The 24,639-nt window shown below is 43.5% G+C and overlaps 1 protein-coding gene across 9 annotated transcripts in view; it reads left to right on the top strand.

Annotated features, from left to right (window-relative positions):
- LOC119461611 (ADP-ribosylhydrolase ARH3-like) overlaps nt 1-24,639 on the top strand; it is an 80,117-nt gene that overhangs the window by 32,244 nt on the left and 23,234 nt on the right. For all 9 annotated transcript variants that reach the window (XM_049667078.1, XM_049667088.1, XM_049667081.1 and 6 more), the window contains one exon: nt 8,777-8,888. In XM_049667078.1, the coding sequence (XP_049523035.1) occupies nt 8,777-8,888 (112 nt within the window). The remainder of the gene's footprint in view (nt 1-8,776; nt 8,889-24,639) is intronic.

Below are 24,639 nucleotides of genomic sequence, written 5' to 3'. Positions count from 1 at the left end.
CATGGACAGGAACAATGAAACACAAACTTTGCAATCTTTTTAAAAGGCTTTTGATTATACTTACTGGAACAGCACCTTGCTCAGATAATGAAAAAAACATATCGAAGCTTCATTAAGACCCTAGCAAAAATTCTAATACAAATACTAATAGCCTATTAGGTTATTGACACTAATACAGTCTATTAGGTCTATTAGTGTATTAGTCTAATAGATATTGGTGTATTAGTCTAATAGGCCTATTAGTGTTAGTCTAATAGGTCTATTGCTGTGAAAGAAAATGTTGCAATGCACCAGATAACGAAAAACAGGTAAAATTGCTAGAAGCATTTATTAGCACAGCATATCTTTTTACAGATTCCTCTTTCGAGATCTTCGTCAGGTCAGCAATCTTGATTGAGAGAGCTTTTCGTTGACTTCGACCAGAGGACGTCCTTTTGATGAAGTGGTTAAAAAAAACCTGGGCACAAAAATACACACATATAGATACACACACAGTTGAAAATACGCACACAGTTGAAAGCAGGGGTGCTAGTTCTACCACGAAACGTTTAAGCTGGCAATATTTGCTTCCAACTTAGAATAAATGCGGCTCGCCAATATTTTAAGACAGTTGATATATGCTAGCTCAAAATATTTATCATAATAAACAATGATGTTACCTGACATGACAGGACAATTACAAAGCACACTAAATCAACATAACATGTCTGTTCCATCGAAACTGTAGACAGATATAAGGAACTCTAGACAGACACCTTGCACAGCGTTGTCGGAAACAGGCATGGTTTTGCTGCAACGCACACAGCAATCGTCCCCACGGCACTGTACTTACGTCCACCGTCAGGATTTAAAAAAAAAAAGAAGAAAACACTTCATACTGTACTACAGAAGCATAAATAAGAAGTGTAATTACCTCGAAATAGTAAATCGGCGCCGGTGAAAACGCTGCACATCGATGCACGCTGATAGATCCACAAAGCCGCGAAGGACAGGGGTAAAACAGTTGCCTTGCGTTGTTTTGAAATATTAACAGCATCCATAGATAAAACTATCCAAATATATTACTGCACGAATGAGATTGCGCAGGCGCTGACACCACGGGTTCCTTAAAAACACATCGTTCATTCACTAACACGCACGCCTCGCGTGACGCCTCGCCTTGACATGGCAGCCGCCATGGCACACGTGCTGTGCGCAACTACGGCTGACTACGGTCGCAGTTTTATGTCCTTCCCGCCCGCCGTGTTCCCTTCTCTGCGATACTGCTCTTTGATGTCAATAAATATTACGGCCTTTTATATGCGGTATCAAGTTAGCAATTTAGGTTAAAAGTTTAACATTTACTTTTTGCGCACTTCAACAGAAAATACGACACTGACGAAACGTCAGCCTTGGAGATTACAGCTGGTAATTCGTGTTTTTTTTTTCGTTTTTTTTTTTTTTTTTTTCGTGGGGAAAGTATTCGCTGTGCTGTAAACACTAGCTGTTTCCTCAACGACTCATCGCGATGACGAGACTCAGTTAAGCAAAATTGGCAAGACCATGTAGGCGCACGTCGCTTTTGTGTATGTCACCGAGAGATGCAGTTTCACAAGCTTAGTGCGCTGACACTAATGCAAACGTGCAAACGCAGTCTGCTGCACATTTGTACAGCAGGATTTTTAATTATTCAGTGATTAAATAGAAACACCTCTCCATGCAAGCAAGCGGTCTGCAAGTCTATTTTTTTTTCATCAACTTTCACCAGCAAGCACGAGCTGTGGAATCCAGCAATACATGTTGTATCAGACCAGCAACAATCTGTATAAGGCCAATAGGACCTATTAGTCTAATAGAGATACTAGTAGAAACACAACACTGTTTGCATAAAACTAATAATTCTAATACACAGGGCCTATTGGTCTTATAGGTCAATCAGTACGACTAATAGAAATTTCTATTGGTCTAATACAAAACTGATACAACTAATACAAAACTGTATTAGACCAATACAAACTTCTATTAAATTTTTATTAGTCTAATACAAAACTGTATTAGACTAATACAAACTTCTATTAGAATTTTTGCTAGGGGAGTGCTGGAATACGAAGCAAGCATCATCACCTGCGCAAATGAAAATAAATTTTTAGTGTTCTGTATTTTATGACGAGAGTCAAAGAGTATGTGCTGTGTGTCCTAATGGGTTGAAAAGTTTGATGCTGATGTAAAGACGTTGTAGCAGTACTTCTACCATGCTCAACAAGTTTTCTGGCATGTGCAATATTGGGGAGCTGCACAGTACGTATTTTGGAGGTAGACAAAGCTATAACTGTTTGTGAAGCCCAGAGATAGTTCTGCACCTTTCTCCTCCTCATCTTGTGGTATTTAGTTCAGAATAATCTATGTAGCGTTGCATTGCCATTTGATAGGCGCAGCTCTGAGTGCAAGATGGGCATCTCCAAGTTTTATTGGGCCACATGACTGTCTGAAAGGCTGATAAGACATTGGCAGTTAACCGAAGCAATGGTACAAGCATTAAAAGAATCCTGGAAACTAAATTGATTAATTGAATGAATGTTTTATTTAATGGGATTGCACTTTGGCCTAATACTAAAGATGGGAAAGGCGAGAACTGGAGTGGTGGTCCAGCTGTACCATTTGCACCATATTGCTAAAATTCTACTTGCCTGTGCCCATTCAAGTGTCATTAGCGCCAACTGTGCCAGAATGCGCTATTTTCGCTAGGGGTGTGCGAATACCGAATAGTAGATTTCGAATTGACTATTGAATCGAATCAAGAAAAGAAAGCTCATTATCGAATCAAATATCGGAAAATGTTTCATAAAATAGAATGGTTAAAAATTTGGGGCAAGAAAATACAGTGCTGCACATGCTCTGTAGTCTTCTAGTATTGCATGACAAGAATGCTGCAAGCTATCAGTAACTTAGGTACATAGAAATCAATATTTAGTACACTCTACCCTTATTAAAGGGAACACCAAATTGGTATGCGAGCACTGATTACAGCTCGGTTCTAGTATATGAAGCTCTGGAAAATATCAATAGAATTTCTGTTGAATAGAATCAAGTTGTTTTTTTTCCCTCTGAAACTAATGAATTAGTGACGTTCTGTTCTACTGAATACCAGTGAGGTTTTCAATTTAATAGTGAACCTTTGTTTTGTGGCAATCTTTTATTTATTGCACAAACAGCTTTTCTTTTTAGTTTTTATAACTCTTTCGTTACCGCGAGAAAATGTTCGTATTTTTTAAGTTCCAGAGAAAAATGTTTTGCCACTACAAATAATATTCCAGTACACATTGCAGCATAGCAAATTGTAAATAATGAAATGCTCTTTCCAAAAACATTAGTTGCAAAGCAAAAAAAATTATTAGGTAACACAAAAATTTTAAAAAGCACCATTTTGGTGGCCAGTTGATAAAAACAGTAAAAAAAAAAAACATATCTACAAAAGCATTAATATTAAAAGAAATTCAGAATAAGATAAATCACCCAGGAATAGTGTCTGAAAAAATAAATGCTCAGTACACCACCTTTTTTCAGATACAGAATAAAAACTAAGACCAGGAACTGTTTTATCACTCGTGCCTTGTGGTGAAGCAGTTCCTGGTTTTTGTGAAGTGTAGGTGTACTACGCTTCACAAGGTGCCACCGGCAGCGAATTTTCTTTGCTGCGGGTGACAGCATATCCTGACCAAGCAAAGTATGCACCCTGCAGATAATCTGTGTTGCAGATTATCTGCAGATAAAGATCGGCAGATAAGCTCACAGGAGGAAGGAGACTGCTCAAGGCCGTAAACGAAACTCGCAGATGAACAGCTGTGGATGTCCCGGGCTGACTCAAAACATTGTTTGCATCAGACCTTGAATCTGGTTTACTGTCATCTTAAGACTCTTTATTTCGAGTCCTCATCGCAAAATTCAAGCGTGGGTGCAGCTTATTTCCGAGTAGGATGCTTTTCTCGCGGTGCAGTCGCGTGGGACGCCACTGCCATGAGATCAACTTTCGATAAATGCGTAGTAACACTGGCAGCGCCCCTCGCCGGGATTTTACAAGTAAAGCAAAACCAATCGCAAAAATATGATGATAGTGAGGCATAATCACTAGCGGCGTGCTTTTTTCTCGAGGGTGACAGCCAAGGCCCTTTTCACTACAACACGTGTGCATTAGTTTGCAAAAAGATCTGTAAAAAATCAGAAATCACCAGAGTGGGAAAATTTAAACTGAATCACTGCTCTGCATGTAGCCGGCGCCAACAGTAAAGAGCAGGTGCCGTCCGCGTCATTTGATTGTCAAGTTTGGCATGATTTGCTACCCCACTTGTCAAAGTACAGATAAACCTGCTTATAACGAACCTCTTCCTCCTCGTTAATTTGCCATCTCTTGCTTTCGTTTAATTGCGAGACGGTATGTTGTCTTTGCGAGTATACTTTGCGGCTGCTGTTAATAGCTCTGTGTCAATTCGTCGCCAAACCGTAACTTTAGCCGCCAACGCCTGATGAAGCATCGCCGATTAGGGCTAATAGCCTAGGCAGTGTGGCCGTAATGAAAATTCGCCTCTGGCCAATGTGGTAATGCGTCGCAAGGCATCGCAGAATGCTTGTCGTTAGTATATGAGTGGCTCATCAGTGATCGACGGCTGTGAAAGTGACGTGAAGTTCGACACGATCTGCGTGCCCATCGGCGACTAATCGGTCCAATCTACGCACATTCTTTCGCATTTTAGGAAATACGTGCTGCTATTGTTACTGTTCGTCTGTCCGCGTCGTGTTATCATTTCTATCAGTCCTGTCGACCCGGACGCACCTTGTACCAACAGAGGCGGCTCCAGCCAATGTGGCACCGTTCTGTGAATTGCGCTGTTCGAGCGCTGTGTTTGCGATCCCCACATCGGGCCGAGTTGGGAAGCGCTCACAGTGACAAAGTCCGCTACCGCGTCAACCGGGGCGCCCCGTTCGTGGCACGCTCGGTGCTCCATTTGCATTGAAAACGAAGTGAAATGCTCGCTTGGGCAGCATCGAGCATGAGGGACTCTGTGGTGCATGTGACATGTGGCATTGCGCGGGTCTGTATGCCGAATATATTCAATGTTCTGAAAAGTATATATTCGATTTGCAAATAGAATTATTCCAACGTTCACTATTCGATTCGATGATATTTGAGTGCAGTGGAATTCCGTTGATACAATATTCACGAGAACCGGAAAAGGAAGTTTATCATCCGGAAAATCGTGTTATCCAACCAAACCATATCGGGAAAAGAAAAAGAAACATTATCACAAAATATGTATTATGCAGAATCTTATCGTGGAGATTCCACTGTATTCATACACCCCAAATTTTTGCTTGCCTACACGACAATGGAACGTTTTCAGTAGGGGTGTGCAAATACTCAAATATACAAATTTGAATTGAATAGTGAATATTCAAATAATTTATTTCGCGAATCGGTTATCTACTACCATATTTACTAGTCTATAGCTCGCACCTTTGTATAAGTCGTACCCCCCTTCATAACGGCAGTTTTTCCGGAAAAAAAAATGTATACAAGTCGCCCTGGCGTATAAGGCGCACCTGTTCATTCGGTAAGCGATTTTAAAAAATGACAGTGACTTTTCATTTCATGAACGTGGGTCACGTGCAAGCATGTGGGTGCCGTTCCTACATAATTGCGATAGCAATGATATGGACACTCGAGCGCATTTCTGCCGTCATGGCCGCTGCGATGTTCTGAATAAAGTGCAAGGGCGACGACATCGTCGCCATGTGCCGTATGCTGTTTGTGCGAGTGAAAGCGTGCGACGGTGAGCCGAATCGCGCACAACAGAGGAAAGCAGGAAGACAGAGTGGGAGAGAGGGGGAGGCTTGTACTCTGGTAGCAACTGCGTAGTTTGTGCAGCGGCACACGCTGTATCTTGAAAGTTATCTGCAGATGCAACGACTTCGGCGTCAGTTGACTCGCAGTTGGCCCGTCACCGCTTGCGTTGCTGCTCTGTCCTTCTTGCACAGTGCTACGCAACTCGATCACGAGAAGAACCTCTGTATCTCCATAGCATGCATAGAACCCGTAGCAACTGCCAGCTGAGGTCAATCCAGCGTGCTTTGCGTGGCCATAACATTCAATACGATTTTGACGGCAGTTTTTTTGCAAGAAACGTATAAGAGTCTCACCGTTCTCTAAGATGCAGTTTTTCTGCGATTTATACACCAGAAAATACGGTATTCTATTTTTCATATACAGTGTAGACCGCTTATAACGTAAGTCACCGGAGTCGTGAATATCTGCACTATAAGCGGTACCGCACTATAACCAAAACTATTTTCAAGCCCTGCACGTATGCAAAACATGTAGACCAAGCAGCCGCGCGTATCCGAGAATTGAAGCGTGCGACTGGGAGTTTTGCATCCGTTTAAATTTACAAACGTTGAAAGGTTAATCTCTAAGTACCCACGATCTTCGCATGAAGCAGACAAAGTAATAATTAAAAAAAGGTCTCAGTTTCACCCGAAAGGCGAAGCATCAATTGCGATAGCAAATTAGTAGAGAGCTATAAGGAGTACGGATGGTAGATTTATCAGCTGCATAAACTTGACACATTCGCTTACTAACTGAATTAACAAGCGTGGTGTCAACGCGCACAAGCAAACGTGAATAGACTCGATGACCGCAGACAACCACTGTCAAAACGCGGGCGTGGGGAAACGCGGCCGCCGCGGCGAGCGAAGCGCATACAAAGGTCAGAGCCGTGTGGAGATCGCTTTCAAGATACGGTGTGCGTGACAACACCGACAGCCGGCACAGGTGTGAACGCATTTGTTGGCAGAGTAGAAGCCACCCCCCCCCCCCTCCTTCCCTCCCCGTGCTGCTTTCCCGCTTTGCTCCTTTCGCGTGGGAGATTGCGTCGCCAGTTCCCCTTGCGCTCGGTTGCAAGATACGCATCTGGTGCCGCAGCACAGCGTCGCCCCCCCTCCCTCCCTCCCATACCCCCACGGCCTTTCGCACGATGGAAGTCGCGTTCGCTCTCCATGAAGGCGTGCGGTGACGATTTTATCGTCCTTGGACTCGTGCTACACGGCTCATGCTCCTCCTCCACATCGCCCTCGTTGATCTCCTCTCCCATGGGTGGGCGCACCTCGTTGAGAAGTGTGCTCACTACCGCCCTTGTCGGCGAGATTTTCCCGCGGAAGCCGCATTATAACCGGTGTTTCGTCTCGCGCGGCTGCACTGTAAGCAGTATGCGTATACATGGAGTACTATGGCAAAATTAACGGGAGTCTGAAAAGACCGTACGATATCCAGTCCTGCACTATAAGCGGTTATGTTATAAGTGGTCTATACTGTATTAGGGAAACACCTGATGGAAGTTCGTGCCATGCACAGTGCTCGGTCTGTGTCAGTACAAGGTTCATTCGTGTCTACAACACAGATCGAAACAGTTCTCATACGCGACGCTGACAGAGCGAACGACGACATAAGCAGTTTGTATGGAAAACACAATAGCATATACGAAAATAGAACCAATTAACCACCGGAAGGCATGCAGATTGTGTTAGATATGCTGATTCATGCATTCATGAACACAATTTAAATGCGTACGGTCGTGATAGTTGCCAGCTGGTCGCCAGTACGGACATAGAGGCAACCTTTCCATGACGGTTTATGGCCCGTATCACATAGCGATTAATTTTCGTTACAAGCATGCTGCCTAAGCTGTTAGGCCAAGTCAAGTCAGCAATGCTTTGTTGGATGTCGGCGACTAAAGTTACAGTTAGGTGCCAAAAGCACTTGTATCTATTAGCAGCAACCGTATGGTACTGTACAGGATGGTAGTACTAACATTGTTCACAGCCAGCATAGCCGCCTTTGCTACATACCGTACAGCATCATCTCATTCCAGAAGCAAATTATAGGTGCACATTGCTCTCGTATGTCATAGCTGCGAGCATTGTTATTGTCAACAATACACATTTTGTCTATTGCAGTAAAGAATATCAAAGCACATCTTTCATTTGGAATGCACAGAAGATATTTGCCGTCACTTTTTTGTCTTATGCCTGGCTGCTTAGCTTTATTCTCACTACCTACAACCTACAAAATTTCATGTAATTCACAAAAGTTTTTTACCTACACAAATGCTTGTTTGCAACATATCTGTGGGAAAACAAACTCTGTTGTTCTCGGTTGACTGTTGGCCTCGTGTCTTTCTTTACTGATAGTGCAGTAATAAAAAATTAAACTGCACCAAATAGCTGCATGTTACTGCTGTACTGCTCCAAGTGTTTCAAAAAGGCAAATTTATCTGCTCCAAATGGCTGGTGTGGCTTCTCCTAAACTGCTCCAGAACAGATTTTTTCTTGCTGCAAACATTGCTCCAAGTCCTAATCTGGCTGGACCACTACTGTAGATGGAATAGGTCATTCTGGCTTGAAATGCAGTTCTGTATGGGCTGTTCAGTAGATAAGTGCACAAGGCCTTTAGAATAAGGATACCTATTCCACCTGAGGTCGAAAGGTAAACATGTCCTTGCTTTTTATCATTGAAGTGCTATTTTCTTAGCGTTAAATTAGGCCCATAACTTTTCTATGGATGTCTTTAAGTTCACAGCAGTGTCGAGGCAGTTCCATTTTGTTTGCAAAGTGGCATCACATAAGTGCTGCACTGTAGTGCAGTGGAGCATGCCACCAATAAGCAGGCGATTTTTATATGGTCAAATGCATGTACATTTTCCTTGTTGTGGGAACATGGATCTAATCTCCCCATAACTTCTGTTTTCAGATCATGAATTTGGTGGCTACTACAAGTACACAGATGACACTGCAATGACTCATGTTCTTGCAGAATCACTATTGGACTGTGGAGGTTTTTATCCTACTGTTGTTGCACAAAGGCAAGGCTTTCTTTTCTACATGTAGTTTTATTCAGAGTTATGCGAGTTTGGCTTGTATTGACATGCAAATGTTCTTGAACTTTTTTTTTTTGTATATGTAAAATTTTCTATATGTAAGCTTGTATTTTTGCGTGTCATGCTTGTATTGAATTGGGGTGTATCAAAGTGATTGCTTGTATTGAACACCAGATATGCCTTTAAATCAGTTCAGTTTATAACACGTGCCAACAGATAACGCCCCGATTTGGTACAAAGGTTGGGACGTGTAGGACGCATTGCATGGACAAAGTATTGAACAAAATGAATTTCATTTGGTAACCAAAAGGTACCTTTTTTGTTCTTTCAGGCCTTTTGATAAGCAGCCTGACTAGATACAAAATGAATTTCATTTGGTAACCAAAAGGTACCTTTATTGTTCTTTCAGGCCTTTTGATAAGCATCCTGACTAGGAACTGCCATTTGTATGTTGTAGGGTGACTTGAAGTTAGCAGCAGCCAAAGATAAAGCAGATTTTAACTTAATTAAGCATTATTCAACCTCATATTTAACCACTTAAGATGCAGTGATGCGATAGCTGCACCAAAAGATCCAATTTGCTACATGACTAGTGATCCAGTCAAATAACCCACTCAAAAAAGCTAATGACCCAGTCAAAAAATGCTCGGGATTTTACGGTAAGCTCTGTCAGGATATGTAAGCAAAATTTGAGTGACCCAAGTGGTGCAACAGGTTCCAGACAAATGAAATTTTCATGGCAGATGTTTAACTTCATTAATAATTAAATGCTTCACTCCATTGATCTTCAAAGAGCTTTTATTTAAGGATGTACAATATAGTTATGGTATTGTTATCAACTATTTTGTTGTCTCGTGAGATTACTCATTAAGTGATTTCCAACTGGTACAAATTGGGACCATTTGGCATATCTAACCCCATCAAGATCAATCTACTTGATACAGTCCAACCTTCTTATAGCGAAGTCTCATCACACATAAAAATAACTTCGTTATATCCAATATTTGTTATAAGCATACACAGATATCGGCAGAAAAAAAATTTCCTATCAGGTCTGTGCAAAAGAAACGCAAGCAGGGTGCCTCCAATTGACGGGCCAGCAAGGGGTCTCCTGCGAATTTTGATAATCCGTCGAGAACTTGCCGTTGTTTTTTGTAATTTATTGTTTCCATGCCAATGCAAGGCATATTGAATACATGGGCATTGCACTGCTGCGAATACGCAACCGTGCGATCAATGTTGTCGTGCGGGATCACCACGTTAGCTTGTCGACTGCAGAAACTGTGTTCTAGCTCACTACAGTGGAATCACGTTGATACGATCTTAACGGGAACGAGAAAATAAAACATATAATCTGAAAATCGTATTATCCAAAATACATTGCTCGTGTAAGACATTGGCTGGGAAAGAAACAAAAGACATATTACGCAGAATTGCATCAACGAGAGTCCAATGAAGTCGAGCAACTGGCCACAATGTGCATGCCGCTGACAGACCTTTCTGGCACAGAGGGGACCGCACATGGATTCGTACTCCACTACTACGGTCATCAGTCTAGTCCATCTGTCTAATCTCGCACTTGATTGCTGATAAAAGTCTACGAGTGGGAACATATTGGCAGCATGCTTTCTGCGGCGACTTGAAACCAGCTACATTGTCGCCGCACTGTTTTGGCCACTAGACCTAACTAGCGCCACTTTGTCAGGAGCCTTGCAACCATAGTTGCGGTTTTGTGCTAGTCGACATGGCTGTAGCTTTGCTCATGGCTGCCATATTTGCGAGAGGGCATGTGTGACTCATGCCTGAAACACTGTGCAGTGCTCAAAATTTCGGATTTTGCCGTTATACATTGGTACTAGGGGCAGGTGACGCTACCACAGTAATTGCGTTAAAGCCCTTTGATAATTTGAAAGTAATGACACTCTCCTCCCCATGCGCTTTCCTCCTCGATTCTTCTTGTGCGCCGGCGGCGCTCGCTGCGTACGGCACGCTCTTTCTCCTTGGCTCCCGCGGACGGGCCGAAGCATTCCATGAAGGTGTGTGATTTTGAGCCAGTTGCGCGCCTCAGTGGTGTCAAAATCGAAATATTTCGAAAAATCGTGATAATAGCATCTAGAATGTTGAAGATAACGTTTATGAGGGTTGGTTTCTTCTTAAAGCCGTATGAATGGGGCATACTGATGTAAACAGATCTTTGAGGCGAGTTCTATACTTCAAACAGTTTTTCTGCCACTTGATAAGGTGCTTTACTTTGGGCACGTAATCTAGTATTGCTTGTGGCACATCCCTCTGTGTTTGACTTTTTAATGCGAAACCATTATATATGGCTCATGAGACAGAAAATCCGATGTTGTCAATGTTGGCATGACCACGATGGTCCAAAAAGTCAAGTGAGCCAAACTAGGCAGTTAATGACAAGAATTAAGGCAGATTGAATTAAGGCAAAGGTAATTAAAGCAGGTTTAATTAAGATAGAAGTCATTGCGGCACTCGAAACCACGACCATTGGTGGGAGTCGAACCCACAACCTTTTGCGTTAATTAAGGTTAAGGTTATTAAGGCACAGGTTATTAGGGTAGAGTTAATTAAGACATTCGAACCCACAACCTTTGGTGTTCGTTAAGGCGAAGGTAAATTAAGACAACTGAAAGAGAATAAGCATTGCACAGTAGTTGCAGTGCTTTCACATTTATTGACATGAGAATAACTAAGTGCCCCTTGAATTTTTTTTTTTTTTTTCTTGCCTGTGTGCGCACGTGCACCGCAGGTATATTTAGCGTGCCTTCTTATAATGAATTAGTCGCAAGTGCACTGTCTGTCCATGTGTTTTCCTTCTCAATGTGGAAGTTGTTTCACGCTGTGGTCTCTAAACTGAACAGGATGGTTGAGCAATTTCAGTGTGAGCAGGCGTGCGCGATCATGTGAATACTCCTTGCACATTGCCTGTATCCGGGAGAAAACCAAATAATCACCCCCTACTTATGCATGCGTGGTAGCCCAATTCAAAGCAAGCTCAAGAGCTGAAAAAAACGCAATGTGGACTAGCTAGCGCTCATCACCAGCAGTACCACGGGTATGCTTGCCATTAATTTTTTTCAGGTCCTGCATTCATTGTATCTATATAAGTGAACCCGCACACATCGAAGTAAGCTGGAAAGAATAGCTCCTCTACAAACTGCTATTTCGATTTTCAGTAAAACCGGCAATGGTTCGTAACAATCCCGAGAAGTGCGATCGAGAGGCTGTATCTTTGCACATAATTATTCACAGCGGAAAGCATTTCTGAGTGAATAACAGTTGATGACGTGCGAGGTGATGGAGTCCCAGCAGAATATTCAGCATACTGAGGACAACCCTATTTTTATGCACCGTGCAAATTGTCGCAGCAAAAATAGTGATGAGCAGGCCGAAAAAATTTTAAAAATGCAGCATTTGGGGATGCTTCGATACGAGCAATAAGAAAGATGTGTTACCTCGCAAAGAACGCTGTTCTTAGTCGGAACAAAGTTCTTTTGGCCAGTGTTGTGCAGCCACTGCTTCTTGCGCAAGCCATCATGCTTTCCTTGGGGTATCATAAAAACTGTATAACCAGCTTCAGGCTTCTTGCTGCAGTTATATGCACTAGAGCACGGCATAGCACTAGCTCATCACCGCAGGAAACTCAGCGGGCAACGTTCGCTGAACCGAGCTAAGGAGAAAAATGTCGCCAAAGAAAAAGAAAAAGAATCGAATGCAAGGGCAACAGCAGGGAGACCAATCATTGTGCAGAAAAACAGGCGCAAAACTGGTTCCCGCAGAGTCCTGCGCAAGAGGCGAAGGAGGTCACACAGCGGCGGCAGAGTTCAAAGAGTGGCGGTACTAAAAATCAGGCATTTGAAAAATTGATCAATGTCTGTAGTTGACATTTTTGCTACCAGAATATATATTTTAGGCATTTGCTTTGCTGTAACCGATACTGTCCGATGCCACATTTTTATTTCAGGAGAATACTGCCTTGAAATAAACCATGACCAACCAAATTTTATATTTACTTCGTTATATCAGTTAATTTGTTATATCCGTGTCCGTTATATCTGTGTTCATTATATCAAGGTCAGCTGTACCAACATGGCCTGCAATGTTGTATAAAGGATGTTGATGATAATGATAAAAATTTATTTTTCGCTAGGGGTGCAACACCCTTATTCCAGGTGTTTTCGCTGTTAAGGAACATGGGAACATAGCAGTGCAGTTAAATCAATATCGCAGATATATAATGCATTATCGAATATATTGAAGTAAATGTAAAATTTTCCTCGCTTATACCAACATGTAAAGAATTTGAATATATGATAATAATGAATTTTGGATGTAATGAAGGTATTTTTTTGTTGGATGCGACTTCATTAAAGTGAAGTTTGATTGTACAGTCAAATCTCGTTAATTAGAACTGCCGGTTTATTCGAACTGATGCTGTGGTCCCGTCAAAGTTATGTGTATTTCAATGGGTGAAAACGCTCGGTAATTCGAACGCGAAAGCATTTGCGACGGTTGATCGAACATACCGCGGACCGACAATGCTCTCAGTAGTGCGCCAAATAACGCGGCGGCGCCTCTGACTGGCATTGCTCAGACACCGCCATAGAGCAAAAGCTTAGGAGAGACCCCTTAATGCAGCGGCGGAGGCCCAGTCCGGCCTAACGAACTGCCCATGCCGGCAAACGCTCGCTTCCCGATAACAGCAGAAAACGAAACTTCAGTGAGCGGCCTAAGCTGGCGCCGGGCCAGCTGGACCGGCGGTGCGGCACCCACGCCGACAAACGCTCTCTTCCTGATAACGGCAGAAAACGAAACTTCAAGGAGCAAGCTAATCTGCGCCGAGCCGGCTGTACCGGCGGCGAACCTCGATAATTCGAACTTTAAGAGTTCAAATTATCGAGATTTGACTGTATATGCTTTAAATATTAGCGAAAATATTTGCCTGTTATTAGCTCTAAAAGCTTGCTTTGCTGCTCAATAGTGAGCTTTCAGCAGCTCCAAAAGGTGTTCTGAAATGACTTGGACATATCACTTCTCTGAGATATGCTAAATCTTTGATTTGAATGGTTTAAAGGGCCCCTCACCAGGTCTGGCCATTTTGAGCAGACAAGCGCAGTGCGTAAAATGCACGCTAACGATCGTGTCTGCTAAGTATTACACGCCGCAGAAAGAGCTTAAATTTCATACCAAACGCCGTTCGCCCTTCTCCTCGCGGGCCCCGCACTCCCAGCTGGAGAGTCAACTGGAGTGTACGACGTCAGCTGGAGTGTACGACGCAGCAAAGAAGAGGGAAAGAAGGCGGGGCTCGTGTCGTATGCACCACGCGATCCTCCAGGTCCGGTATTGGAGAATGCAGGAAAGGAATTTTGCTTGTGGAGGCTAGACGGGGCAAGTGGAGAGAGTGGCCTTTTGGCGAGGACGCTCACCTCCTGAAATCATGGGTTTGCGGCAGTGAAATAGTTCTATCTCGGCGAATAATAAACCTATTTGAAAAAGTATTGCCGTAGAATGCTCACAAGAGGGCACATAACAACTTCCAGCTTATAACCAAAATTTGCTATGTGGCCTGGTGAGGGGCCCTTTAAAAACTGAAAACAAGCAGTTGGTGTGTATGAACAATGAGCACAAGCTCTGGAGTAACCCACCGTGGTTGCTCAGTGGCTATGGTGTTGGGCTGCTGAGCACGAGGTCGCAGGATCGAATCCCGGCCATGGCGGCCATTTTTCGATGGGGGCGAAATGCGAAGACACCCGTGTACTTAGATTAGGTGCATGTTAAAGAACCCCAGGTGGTCAAAATTTCTGGAGTCCCCCACTACGGCGTGCCTCATAATCAGATGGTGGTTTTGGCACTTAACACCCCATAATTTAATTTTTAAGCTCTGGAATAGAATGTTGATGTGCCAAGATTGATCCTGCTGGCATTCAGGGATAGTAACCTTGGTGACAGTGCTGAAACAAGCTCAATGGCACCAAGTATTTTCAAGTCAGATTAAGCATGCTCTTGACTGACTGCATTTTTATATCTCCACAGATACATTGGAATATGTTGCAGATAAAACAGTGATCATGACATTCTATTAATAAACGATTGACTTCTTGACTTCCACTGTCAAAGTACAGTGGGAGGGCAAACAGTTGCAGGGCGAACTAGCGAAGTGGCTAGTCTAAGCATGGGCCAGCATCCCGTTTGCAATTGTCGTGTAGTCATTTGATAAATGCAGAATATCAAATGCGCTATGGACCGCACCAAGGATGACATGTTGTGGTTCTTCATAGACGGCAATAAAGTGCTGTCCAAGAATGATGACGATGGACGTCAGGGAAATTTTTATTCTTTGAAGGTAAATTTTTCTGGTTTCGTCTTTTTTTTATTGCCACAAATGGAGGTGTGCTGCATTTTTCATGCTAAGAATATGGGTGCGTTTGCTCTAATATCAATTACCCGCCGTGGTGGCTCAGTTAGCTAAGGCGTTGCGCTGCTGAGCACGAGGTCACGGGATCGAATCCCGGCCGCGGCAGCTGCATTTCGATGGAAGCGAAGTGCAAAAACGCCAGTGTGCTTGCGTTGTAGTGCACGTTAAAGAACCCCAGATGGTCAAAATTAATCCGGAGCCCTCCATTATGGCGTGCCTCATAATCAGAACTGGTTTTGGCACGTAAAACCCCAGAAAGAAGCAGCCCTAATGTCAAGTTTATGGTAGTTTTCTACTTTGAACCTATAAAAAGTGGATGCACGTCTGATTCGGGGACATGCCAAAATGTGGGCAAATGAGTCAGCAGTCTGTTTTGGTGTTTTTTCTGCCTCTTGTTTATTTCGACCAATTTTGTTAGTCCTGTCAGGGACAAATTAACGCAAGTTTCCTCTATTACTACATAGTCAGTGACAGGTCAAGAAAGCAAGAGAGGCTTCTCCCAAAAACGCATCATATACCTGCTTTTCATTCCTTAATGCAATGCGGTTCTGTGCTCATTTAAGTGCATGTTTTGGGTTGAAAAACCTTTAAAAGCCTGTTTGTTCTTGCTACACTTTCGAGGATGTAAGGCAGTCATGAATGATGTGTTGATAATAATTCTTACAGTATCTGCTACTGGAGTTGCACAGTGCATTTGGCTTGGTTCTTCGGCTTCGTTACATTGACTTAGCTAGGTAGTGTCACCCAAAATGGCAGTGGGTGATAATATGCCCACATGTGTAATGCTCAGCATGGGGCCCTTTCTCTGAGTAAAGCCTCTCCCGAGTGCACATCTTATGCTGGCATCTAAGATGGAGTGTTGTCTCTGCATGTCAGGGGAGATGTCACCTCCTAAACTTTCTTACTTTAGCAGCTTCTATGATACACTGTTGTGCATGTCTCTTCACAACTGGGCTCATCGCATAGTTTAAATTTTACTGCACCGAGGTGAAGTGCCACCGAGGGTTTGGATTGTATTTAACAGAAGACCTCGGTGAAAGGAGCTGAGATGAGTATTAAGCCAAAAGACACTGCTTTAGAGAACTGGTGCCATGGCTTGATTATTATTGCATTTTCTTAAAGCCTTTCACATATGAATGGGGTTGATTACACTTTCAGTGAAAATGGAATGAAGCACAATTGCACTGAATTTTGGCACTGTCAACAAAAATATAAATGTGTCAACCAAATATTTGTGTATGTTGTTGACTCGTGGCTTGCAGCAGCTCACATTGTGGCGGGTGGCGGCAGCCATCCGTCTCCTCATTTTATAAACTAGAGGTCTAGACCCCACCACAATCGTGCATGTTTATGTATAAAATGAAGTCTACTGCATACATTAAAGATTTAAAATGGCAAACAAAGGTTAGAACATGTCTTCATTTGCTCTTGAAGGCCACTGTGACAGCCAACTCTATGTTGCAAAGCATTGCATTTAGACTTCAATGTGGCACTAAAGATGTCTGTACCTAGGATAAGTACGAAAATGCATTGAGCTGTGGGTATGCACAGAAGTGGGGACAGCAAGCTTGATGATCCCAATCTCACAAGTAGTATTCCTTTTCCATGAAGGCCACTGTGACAGCCAACTCTATGTTGCAAAGCATTGCATTTTATTCCTTTTCCTTCATACACCATTCATTCTAAGATTCAAGCTGTTATTGAGCTTGTGCTGTTGCTTCACACTTAGATATCTTTCTGCTCTTCATCCATGGGGGCTACTCTCAACCAACCTTATATTGCATGTGAAATGAGAAGGAATTTTCAATGAGGCAGCAAGGAAGAACTGGTTTTACAGTACTAGAGATGGTTTGATACGCTGAAGCCTCTTCTTAGCCGATGCTGGTGCACAGGACGCCTATGCACTTCGTCTTGTGTGGCATGGTGTCCTGTAGCTGTGAACAGTTTGTGGCACCACGTTTACCAGCTGTCCACCAAGGGGTCAGAGATCTGGCATTGTTTTTAGTTCCATTCAAAAACGAAACCGACACGGTTGTGATACAGGGGGGTGTAATACAATATTCATGTTATGCTTAGACAAACATGCTACTTTATGGTTAGAGAGTCGATAGCAGCTCATTGCAGCAGAAAAACAACTCTTACAAGTTTGGGGAAATACTTTTAACAGAGACACAAGAAATGTGGCTGCCACAGTAAGCATATGCCTGGTAATGTGGAAAGTGCTGCTAGCTTTGTTTTAAGTTCGCGTTACTTTGGCATTGAAAGCCCAACATATGCCAAACAGGATGATATGGCACTTCATGTTCAAGAGAACATGAACTCAATTTAATTTAGCCCTTTAAGTGCCATGGATGAGCCTTATTTTTTGCAATAAGAGCTAAGGACGAGCTCGTCTCATCCACGTGCTTGGGCACTCTTTGCAAGTGCCAGTAACAGATCGGGCAGGTCCAATCCGTTTTGACGTTCTGGCAAGTTCCCTCTTTTGCTGCTAGATCGCCTACAAACTCGGTTTGTCCTAAAGTTTATAGAACCAAAGTCAATTGTTAAACTGAGCGATGTTGTGCGGCGTCGCTACTGTCAGCGACATTTATGGCACTGCTGTCGCAGCAGGCTCCACCCAAGTCCACTTCTTGCTTGCCAGTCTGCATGAACTGGTGCCACATTCAGGTTCAGCAGTCTGTAAAATGTCGCGCTTTCTCTACACCAACGCAATATACATTATTTACTCTCCTAATGAATGCACTTTTTTCCCCAAAAAATGTGCACAAGCTTGGGGGGTGCTGTTTGTCATATGGGGTAAATTTTGAGCTTTTTTTTTTTTTTTTATGTCACCTCTTAAAAAGTTGCAGTTTCGCTCGAAATGCGAACCATCGATAGCATTTGCACAGACAGCTATACGAAGTGATGATAGTAGTTTTATCGGTCATGTAAACTTGCAAACATTCGCTAACTATGTCGATTAACAAGCATGGTGTCAGCATGCACAGGCAAACATAAACACATCACACTCGGTGACCGTGGACACTCGCTGTCAAAATGCTGGCATGAGCAAGTGCGGCAGCAACAGCGAGCAAAGTGACTTTTGTGCTGTGTATCGCTTTAACGCAAACTGAGTGGCGATACCGGAGCATGCACAAAGGTATAAGCCGCCGTCGCACCTAGACTCTGCCCCGGACGCAGATCACTTTCAAGATAGGGCGCGCTCAGCCGCGCAATGCGTAGCTGCTGCGCCTCCCACCCCTCCCCCCAGCGCCGTGACGGCGGGAGATTAATCTGCAAACGTTGGTGCTGACGGCAAAAATGCGCCTGAAGTGTCCATATGATTGCTATCACATTAAAGTAGAAGACACACGGTGCGGTTCTACGTCCGATACAATCGTACCCGCCAGATGCCGAATGGTACTATGTCTCTCATACTTCACGGCAGCAAGTTCAGGGTGTGATCATTGTGCGAGGGAAAAAAAAAAATACACTCCTTGATTGGAAAAGGGGGGGGGGGGGTGAGTTCATTACACGAGTAAATACGGTATGTCAGCGTGTTGTGCCTGGCTGCACGAGTGGTTACAGGACGTGTAAAGCGCCACGCTACCTGGATTTCTATGCGGTGCAAGATGGCACATTTCGTCACCTTCACAAGTAACTGTTCGACAAGTTGAGAGTTTGTGACACCCATCTTCATGATGATGACATTCTTAACTCTTTCCCTACGTGGGGAAAATAGGTGTTTTTTTTAGGTTACGGCACATCTTTTTTTGTGAAGACACTACTGCACTCAATATTTTGTATAATACATAAACAAAAAGCAGAATGAATGCACTTTTCACGCATAAAAGTTTTATGAACAAGATATATGTAATAAAAAAGATAAAGATTGCCAAAATCAAGGTTGTAGGATAAAATTGAACAAAGTTTCTAAAGACGTGCTTGTATCTACTTCGAATAAAAAAATTTTGATATGCTAAATGTATTGCCATCTAATAGGAACTACAGTTAAACCTGCTTATAACAAACCTCCATATAACGAATTCCTGGATATAAAGAAGTTTTCCTATTCCCCGCCGTTACTCCATAGAAGCACATGTATTTGAGACCTCTACATAACGAAGTGGCAGCGGGAGACCCCCTTCAAATAACAAATTTTCCCCGCCGACAACCTAGAGATTTCGCCCAAAATTTTGTGATTTTTGCACGAGCAGCAACCGGAAGCACCTTCTCCGCCGCGACAAAATGCGAAGCGAGCGCACGTGTGCGGGCGTACGAGCGTGTGCGAGGCGGGCCTGCATCCCTCGACCCGGCAATCTTGCCGCTGTGGGCGTGACCTTTCCCTCCCTTCATTCAAACCTGATCCTGCCGCTTGCTGCAGCTGGCCTAGCCCGCCAAGCCAGCACTGTCCTTTTCCAGTTGATGTTGCCGACGCGCTGGCAGACGCTGTGACACATCACACTCGATGAGCGCGGACACGTGCTGTCAAACGCTGGCGACGTGTGGAAGCGCCGCTGCAGAAGCGAGCAAAGTGACCTTCGTGCTGTTGTATATCGCTTCAACGCAAACTGAGCACCGAGAACACACAGCACGCACAAAGCTACGAGCTGCCGACGCACCTACACTGCCTAGACTCTGCCCCTAAGCAGATCGCTTTCAACATACGGCCCGCACGCAGTACGCAGTTGATGCAAGAGTACAGTACAACGCCGCCCGCTATCCCTCACCCCCTCACCGGTGCCTCCAGTGCAATGGAAGAAGGCGCGCTGCCTCCCTGCTTTTCTTTCTTGCGCGTGGGAGATTTAGACGCGGTCGTCGGCTCCCCTTGCATGTTTTCACTCGCACATACAGCACACGGCGCGTGGCGACTGCGTTATCGCCCTTGGACTTTACACGGAACATCTATGAGCCAAAACCAATTTTAGGGCCACAACGTGTCATGGACACCATCTTTAGATAGCAAATACAGATCTCAAGTGCCATACTTTTGCTGGCGGAAACCGAAAATACGTCATAGTTGTCGCCCCCCGGCACTTTAGGCGTCCAATGCCATCGTCAAGTCACCAAGCCAAGCGACATGAAAAGTCAAAATGGCCACTCGGGCCGGCGCGGGGTGGCAGTTCGCAACGTATGATGCGAGAACGGTCCCACAGTTGCGACGCAACAGCGAGGTTACCAATGCACTGGGTTCGATGGGAGCTGTGCCGGGACCGGCCGAAAACGACGTAACAGCCGGGAAAAAGCAGCACCCAAGAACGTAACAGCGGGGTTCTACTGTAACACTATACGACGCCATCGTGACGCTCGCTCATCGTTTCCGATGCCTCGCGCTTGTGCGAAACGACACGCGTCCACGCATCCAGTACCTGGTGTGACATTCCAAGGATGAGTGCTTCGATGAAAGCGGAAAACGTGTGCGCGTTACAATCGAGGGTGCGTTAGAATCGAGTAAATACGGTAAGCGTTTCTTTTTCGAATTTTCATACCGAACCTGCATATAACGAAGTTTTTCGGGAAGTCGTCAATTTAGTTATATCCAGGTTTAACTGTATCTCCGAAAAAATCTATTTTTCATATTAACAGGTATTCCGCTACAAAAATTTAACTGCAAGCACTACAGTTGGGTGTGCCAGGCTGAGGCCGCCGATGTTCCGGGCTGGTTTGCATTGTCGTCGCTCTGAAGAGTCAAATGCCGACGAAAAGGCAGCATCCTCGGACTCACTGCTGCTCGATCCATCGATAAAACTGGCCGCAGACACAGCAGAATCCCGAGATTTGCGATCTTCCGAAGCGCGCGCGCCGCTCTTAGAGGCTGCCATTTTTGCTTTCTACGTCGACGATCGCGAAACTTTGAAGCGTTCAAAAAATCACCGCCTCACGAGAAAAAACGCGAACTGCTTAGAAAACTAAAGCATAGTCCTCCTCCTTAACGTCCGATAGCGCAGTGTGTCCGTGAGCGGCGCGGAAGGTCTCGAAAGCGGCGTTTCAAACCATCAATAGCGAGCTAACGATGCCCTATGGGCGCGGCACGGGAAGAGTTAAAACATACTTGTAAATAATGTGGTATGCTGTAATTATGTGTAAACAGCAATTTATGTGCACCTGTGACCAAAAGTATACGGACCACAGGGTTGCCAAAAAAATTGAGTATCTTCATAATAACATGCCTAAACTGAAATTGACAAGTACAATGGAAAGATTGCAATGCCAAGTGTGGATTGTAGTCCTCACTTTTAAGTTACATTCACAGGCAGAGGGAGAAATTCGCAATTATTGCGCAATCCCTGGCCGTCTAGTCTACTTTTATTCACAGGTGTACCTCTTTAAATATATGAGAATAATACAAGTGTAAAAAGTCGCATAAGGGGATTGCATTTGTAGAATTATACGGCAATTGTTTTACTGTATAGGACTGAAAAATAAACGTGTAGGCTGGGAACAAGGTATTGTGGTTGTCTTTGTATTAAAAGAGAGCACAATATTCTAAAAAACTGGTTTTCCTGAATCCTAAATACATGTGATAATATTAATATATCGCTGAAAAATTCTATTTCTTGCAGGAGTAAAATTATGCAGCTATTATTTTTCCATTTAGGAATACTGGAAATAATGATTGAAGACAACAAATCAGAGCAGCGACGCCTGCAGAATCTGCGTAAAATGAAATAAAAATATACTAGGGTTTTATGTGTCAAAACCATGTTATAAGGCACGCCGTAGAGGGGTACTCCCGAATAATTTGACCATCTGGGGTTCTTTAACATGCACTTAAATCTAAGTACATGAGCGTTTGTGCGGTTCGCTCCCATTGAAAAGTGGTCGTCCTGGCCGGCTTCGAACGCGTGACCTCAAGCTCAGCAGTGCAATAATGCCATAGACACTGGGCTACCGCGATGAGTTAGATGTAAGTGTTATTGCTGACAATCACTTCAGCTGAGATCTAGAAGTGATACGTGACGTCATGAGAATAAGCTGTACAGTTGGAACACTATTTCTTAAGCAGAAAAATTTAGAGCTTTTGACAATGGCCGTCGTGATTTATCGCAAAGGCTATGAAAACCATCATTTGAGTAACTCTACCTACCGCAGAAGTGAAGCCCCTTCACTACTGCAGAAGTGAAAGGGGAAATTAAATTATCATCAGCCTATATTTATGTCCACTGCACAACGAAGGCCTCTCCCTGCGATTTCCAATTACCCCTGTCTTGCGCTAGCGTATTCCAACTTGCGCCTGCGAATTTCCTAACTTCATCATCCCACCTGGTTTTCTGCCGTCCTCGACTGCACTTCCCTTCTCTTGGTATCCATTCTGGGAAATTAAATAATCCGATATAAATTTTTAAAAAAAGACACAATGGAAAAGAAACTTTTGAACATGCATTTGAACAACTAACCTCCAAATCATGAGCGCGATCCTGTGACCAATATGCCACGAAAGATGAACAGAGGGAGAGATTATCCCAAAGTATTTATCTGTGGTTGTGCAGTGCTCGGCTAGGGACATGCAAAAGTGTGTCTGCGTCCATAGTACCTAGGCACAATCCCTACGTTTTTCTCTTGCAACCCACGCATGCGCACGCCTGTCAGGAAAATGCAGCATTGACAAAACGGAAACACACCGTTGCGAGAGTGCGTCTTTCATTTGATGATGTCGTCAAGCTCCAAAGATTATGTTTTTCTGCATGTAAGCGTTGAGTTATGTCAGTGTTTTCAGTGCTATAGAATCATCCCTGCAGTGACTCTGATATTGATGACTACGACGACAGTTTTGATATAGCGCGGCAGTGAAAGAAAATATATGGGCATCTCCTCGGTGCCCATATATTTTCATTGGTGCATTTTCAGACAGATTGTAAATTTACTACCCCCAAATCATATATGCTTAGAATTTGTTAAAAATTTGCTATCCAGATGTGCAATAAAAAAGTCATTTTCTTAGCACATTTTTGGCTTTTTTGCCAGTATTAAAGGGTTAAGGGAATGTTGACTTATGAGTGTGCTGCTGCCCCTGCATGCATGCATGCTGGAGCCAATGCCACAATATATTATGCGATGGTTTTCTGGCGATTAGCACTAAAGCAAATTGCAACTTAATGTTTTAGACAGCAGAGAAGTTTAAAATAAACACAAATTAATAAAAAATGTCAACACATATGCCGGATTTCACCAAAAGTGACGACCAGCACATGGAACCTCGGTTATGACATGAGTCAAGACTGTTTTATGCTTGGTTGACATGGTACAATCAACAGACGTTGCTGCTTCAACACTTATGCAGTTGGAATCTTTACTAATAATAACTTGGCAGTGCGGAAGGTCTCGCACTAGTCTTTTCACACGTGCATACTTAGGAACTCCTGAATTTTTAAATAAAATTTACGAATTTTGACTTGTTCTGTGATTTTACGAATGTTGTGTGATGTTTTGCTAAGAATTAATTTTGCTTGCAAGAGGGGGTGTAAGATGAGATGTCGCAGCATTGAAAAAAAAAATGCATACAAAAAAAAAAAAAATTAGGATGGTACCTGCACTGCCCTCTTGTGGCAGCACTAAACATATGCTAGAGCGGTACTTGCTTCGAACAAGTTTATTCCAACATCTTCTTGAAGCAGACCAAATCGGCAACAGCACTGTCCCTGAAAAAGGTACTGCGATTTTAAATTGATCTGTTGCTATTTGGTATCGGCTGTTCCAAATTTGCTGCTGTTTGCGTGCTGTTTCTAAAGGTATAAATCATAATTAATAAAATACCTGTGTATCCCACAAAAGGTGTGTGTGCTCAGGGTGAAATAAAAAAAGAATGAATGCTATTCACCCCTCCCTCTCCGCATGTCCACTTGTATCCATGGGATTTTTTAAATGAATTTTTAAGTTCACAGGTTGTCAAGTATACAGTCCCTTATCAAAAATTTTCAGGCAACAGTCTGTGCGAACATGTTGACATTGTGCCATGTAGCGGGACTTGCAGTTGGCTCTGGCAGCTCCGAGGTTAGCAAAGGAACACAGTTTTTCACCATCCACAGCTACCAAGTGCCCAAGTTAATTCAGGAGCTCCGCCACCTGTCTGAAGGCCAACGTATTCGCTAGCACGGTGGCCTGGGGAACTCTTGACCACAACTGTACATATAATCGTATATGCGTTCAGCAGAAGGCCGTGGTTAGTGTTGCAGCACAATGAGTTCTGCCTTGAGGACTTTCTGGCCATTTCTGAATGCTGCACTACTTTGGAAGCATAGCAGCAGACGTTGTACTTCAATGTGACCTATTATTGTTGCCAAATTTCAAGGCAAAAAAATAACTGATTTAAGTTTGCAAAAGTGA

The sequence above is a fragment of the Dermacentor silvarum genome, chromosome 1 (assembly GCF_013339745.2).
Source record: "Dermacentor silvarum isolate Dsil-2018 chromosome 1, BIME_Dsil_1.4, whole genome shotgun sequence".
NCBI lineage: Eukaryota > Metazoa > Arthropoda > Arachnida > Ixodida > Ixodidae > Dermacentor > Dermacentor silvarum.
Note: the sequence above shows the minus strand (reverse complement) of the source record. Positions and strands in the feature narration are given on the sequence as shown.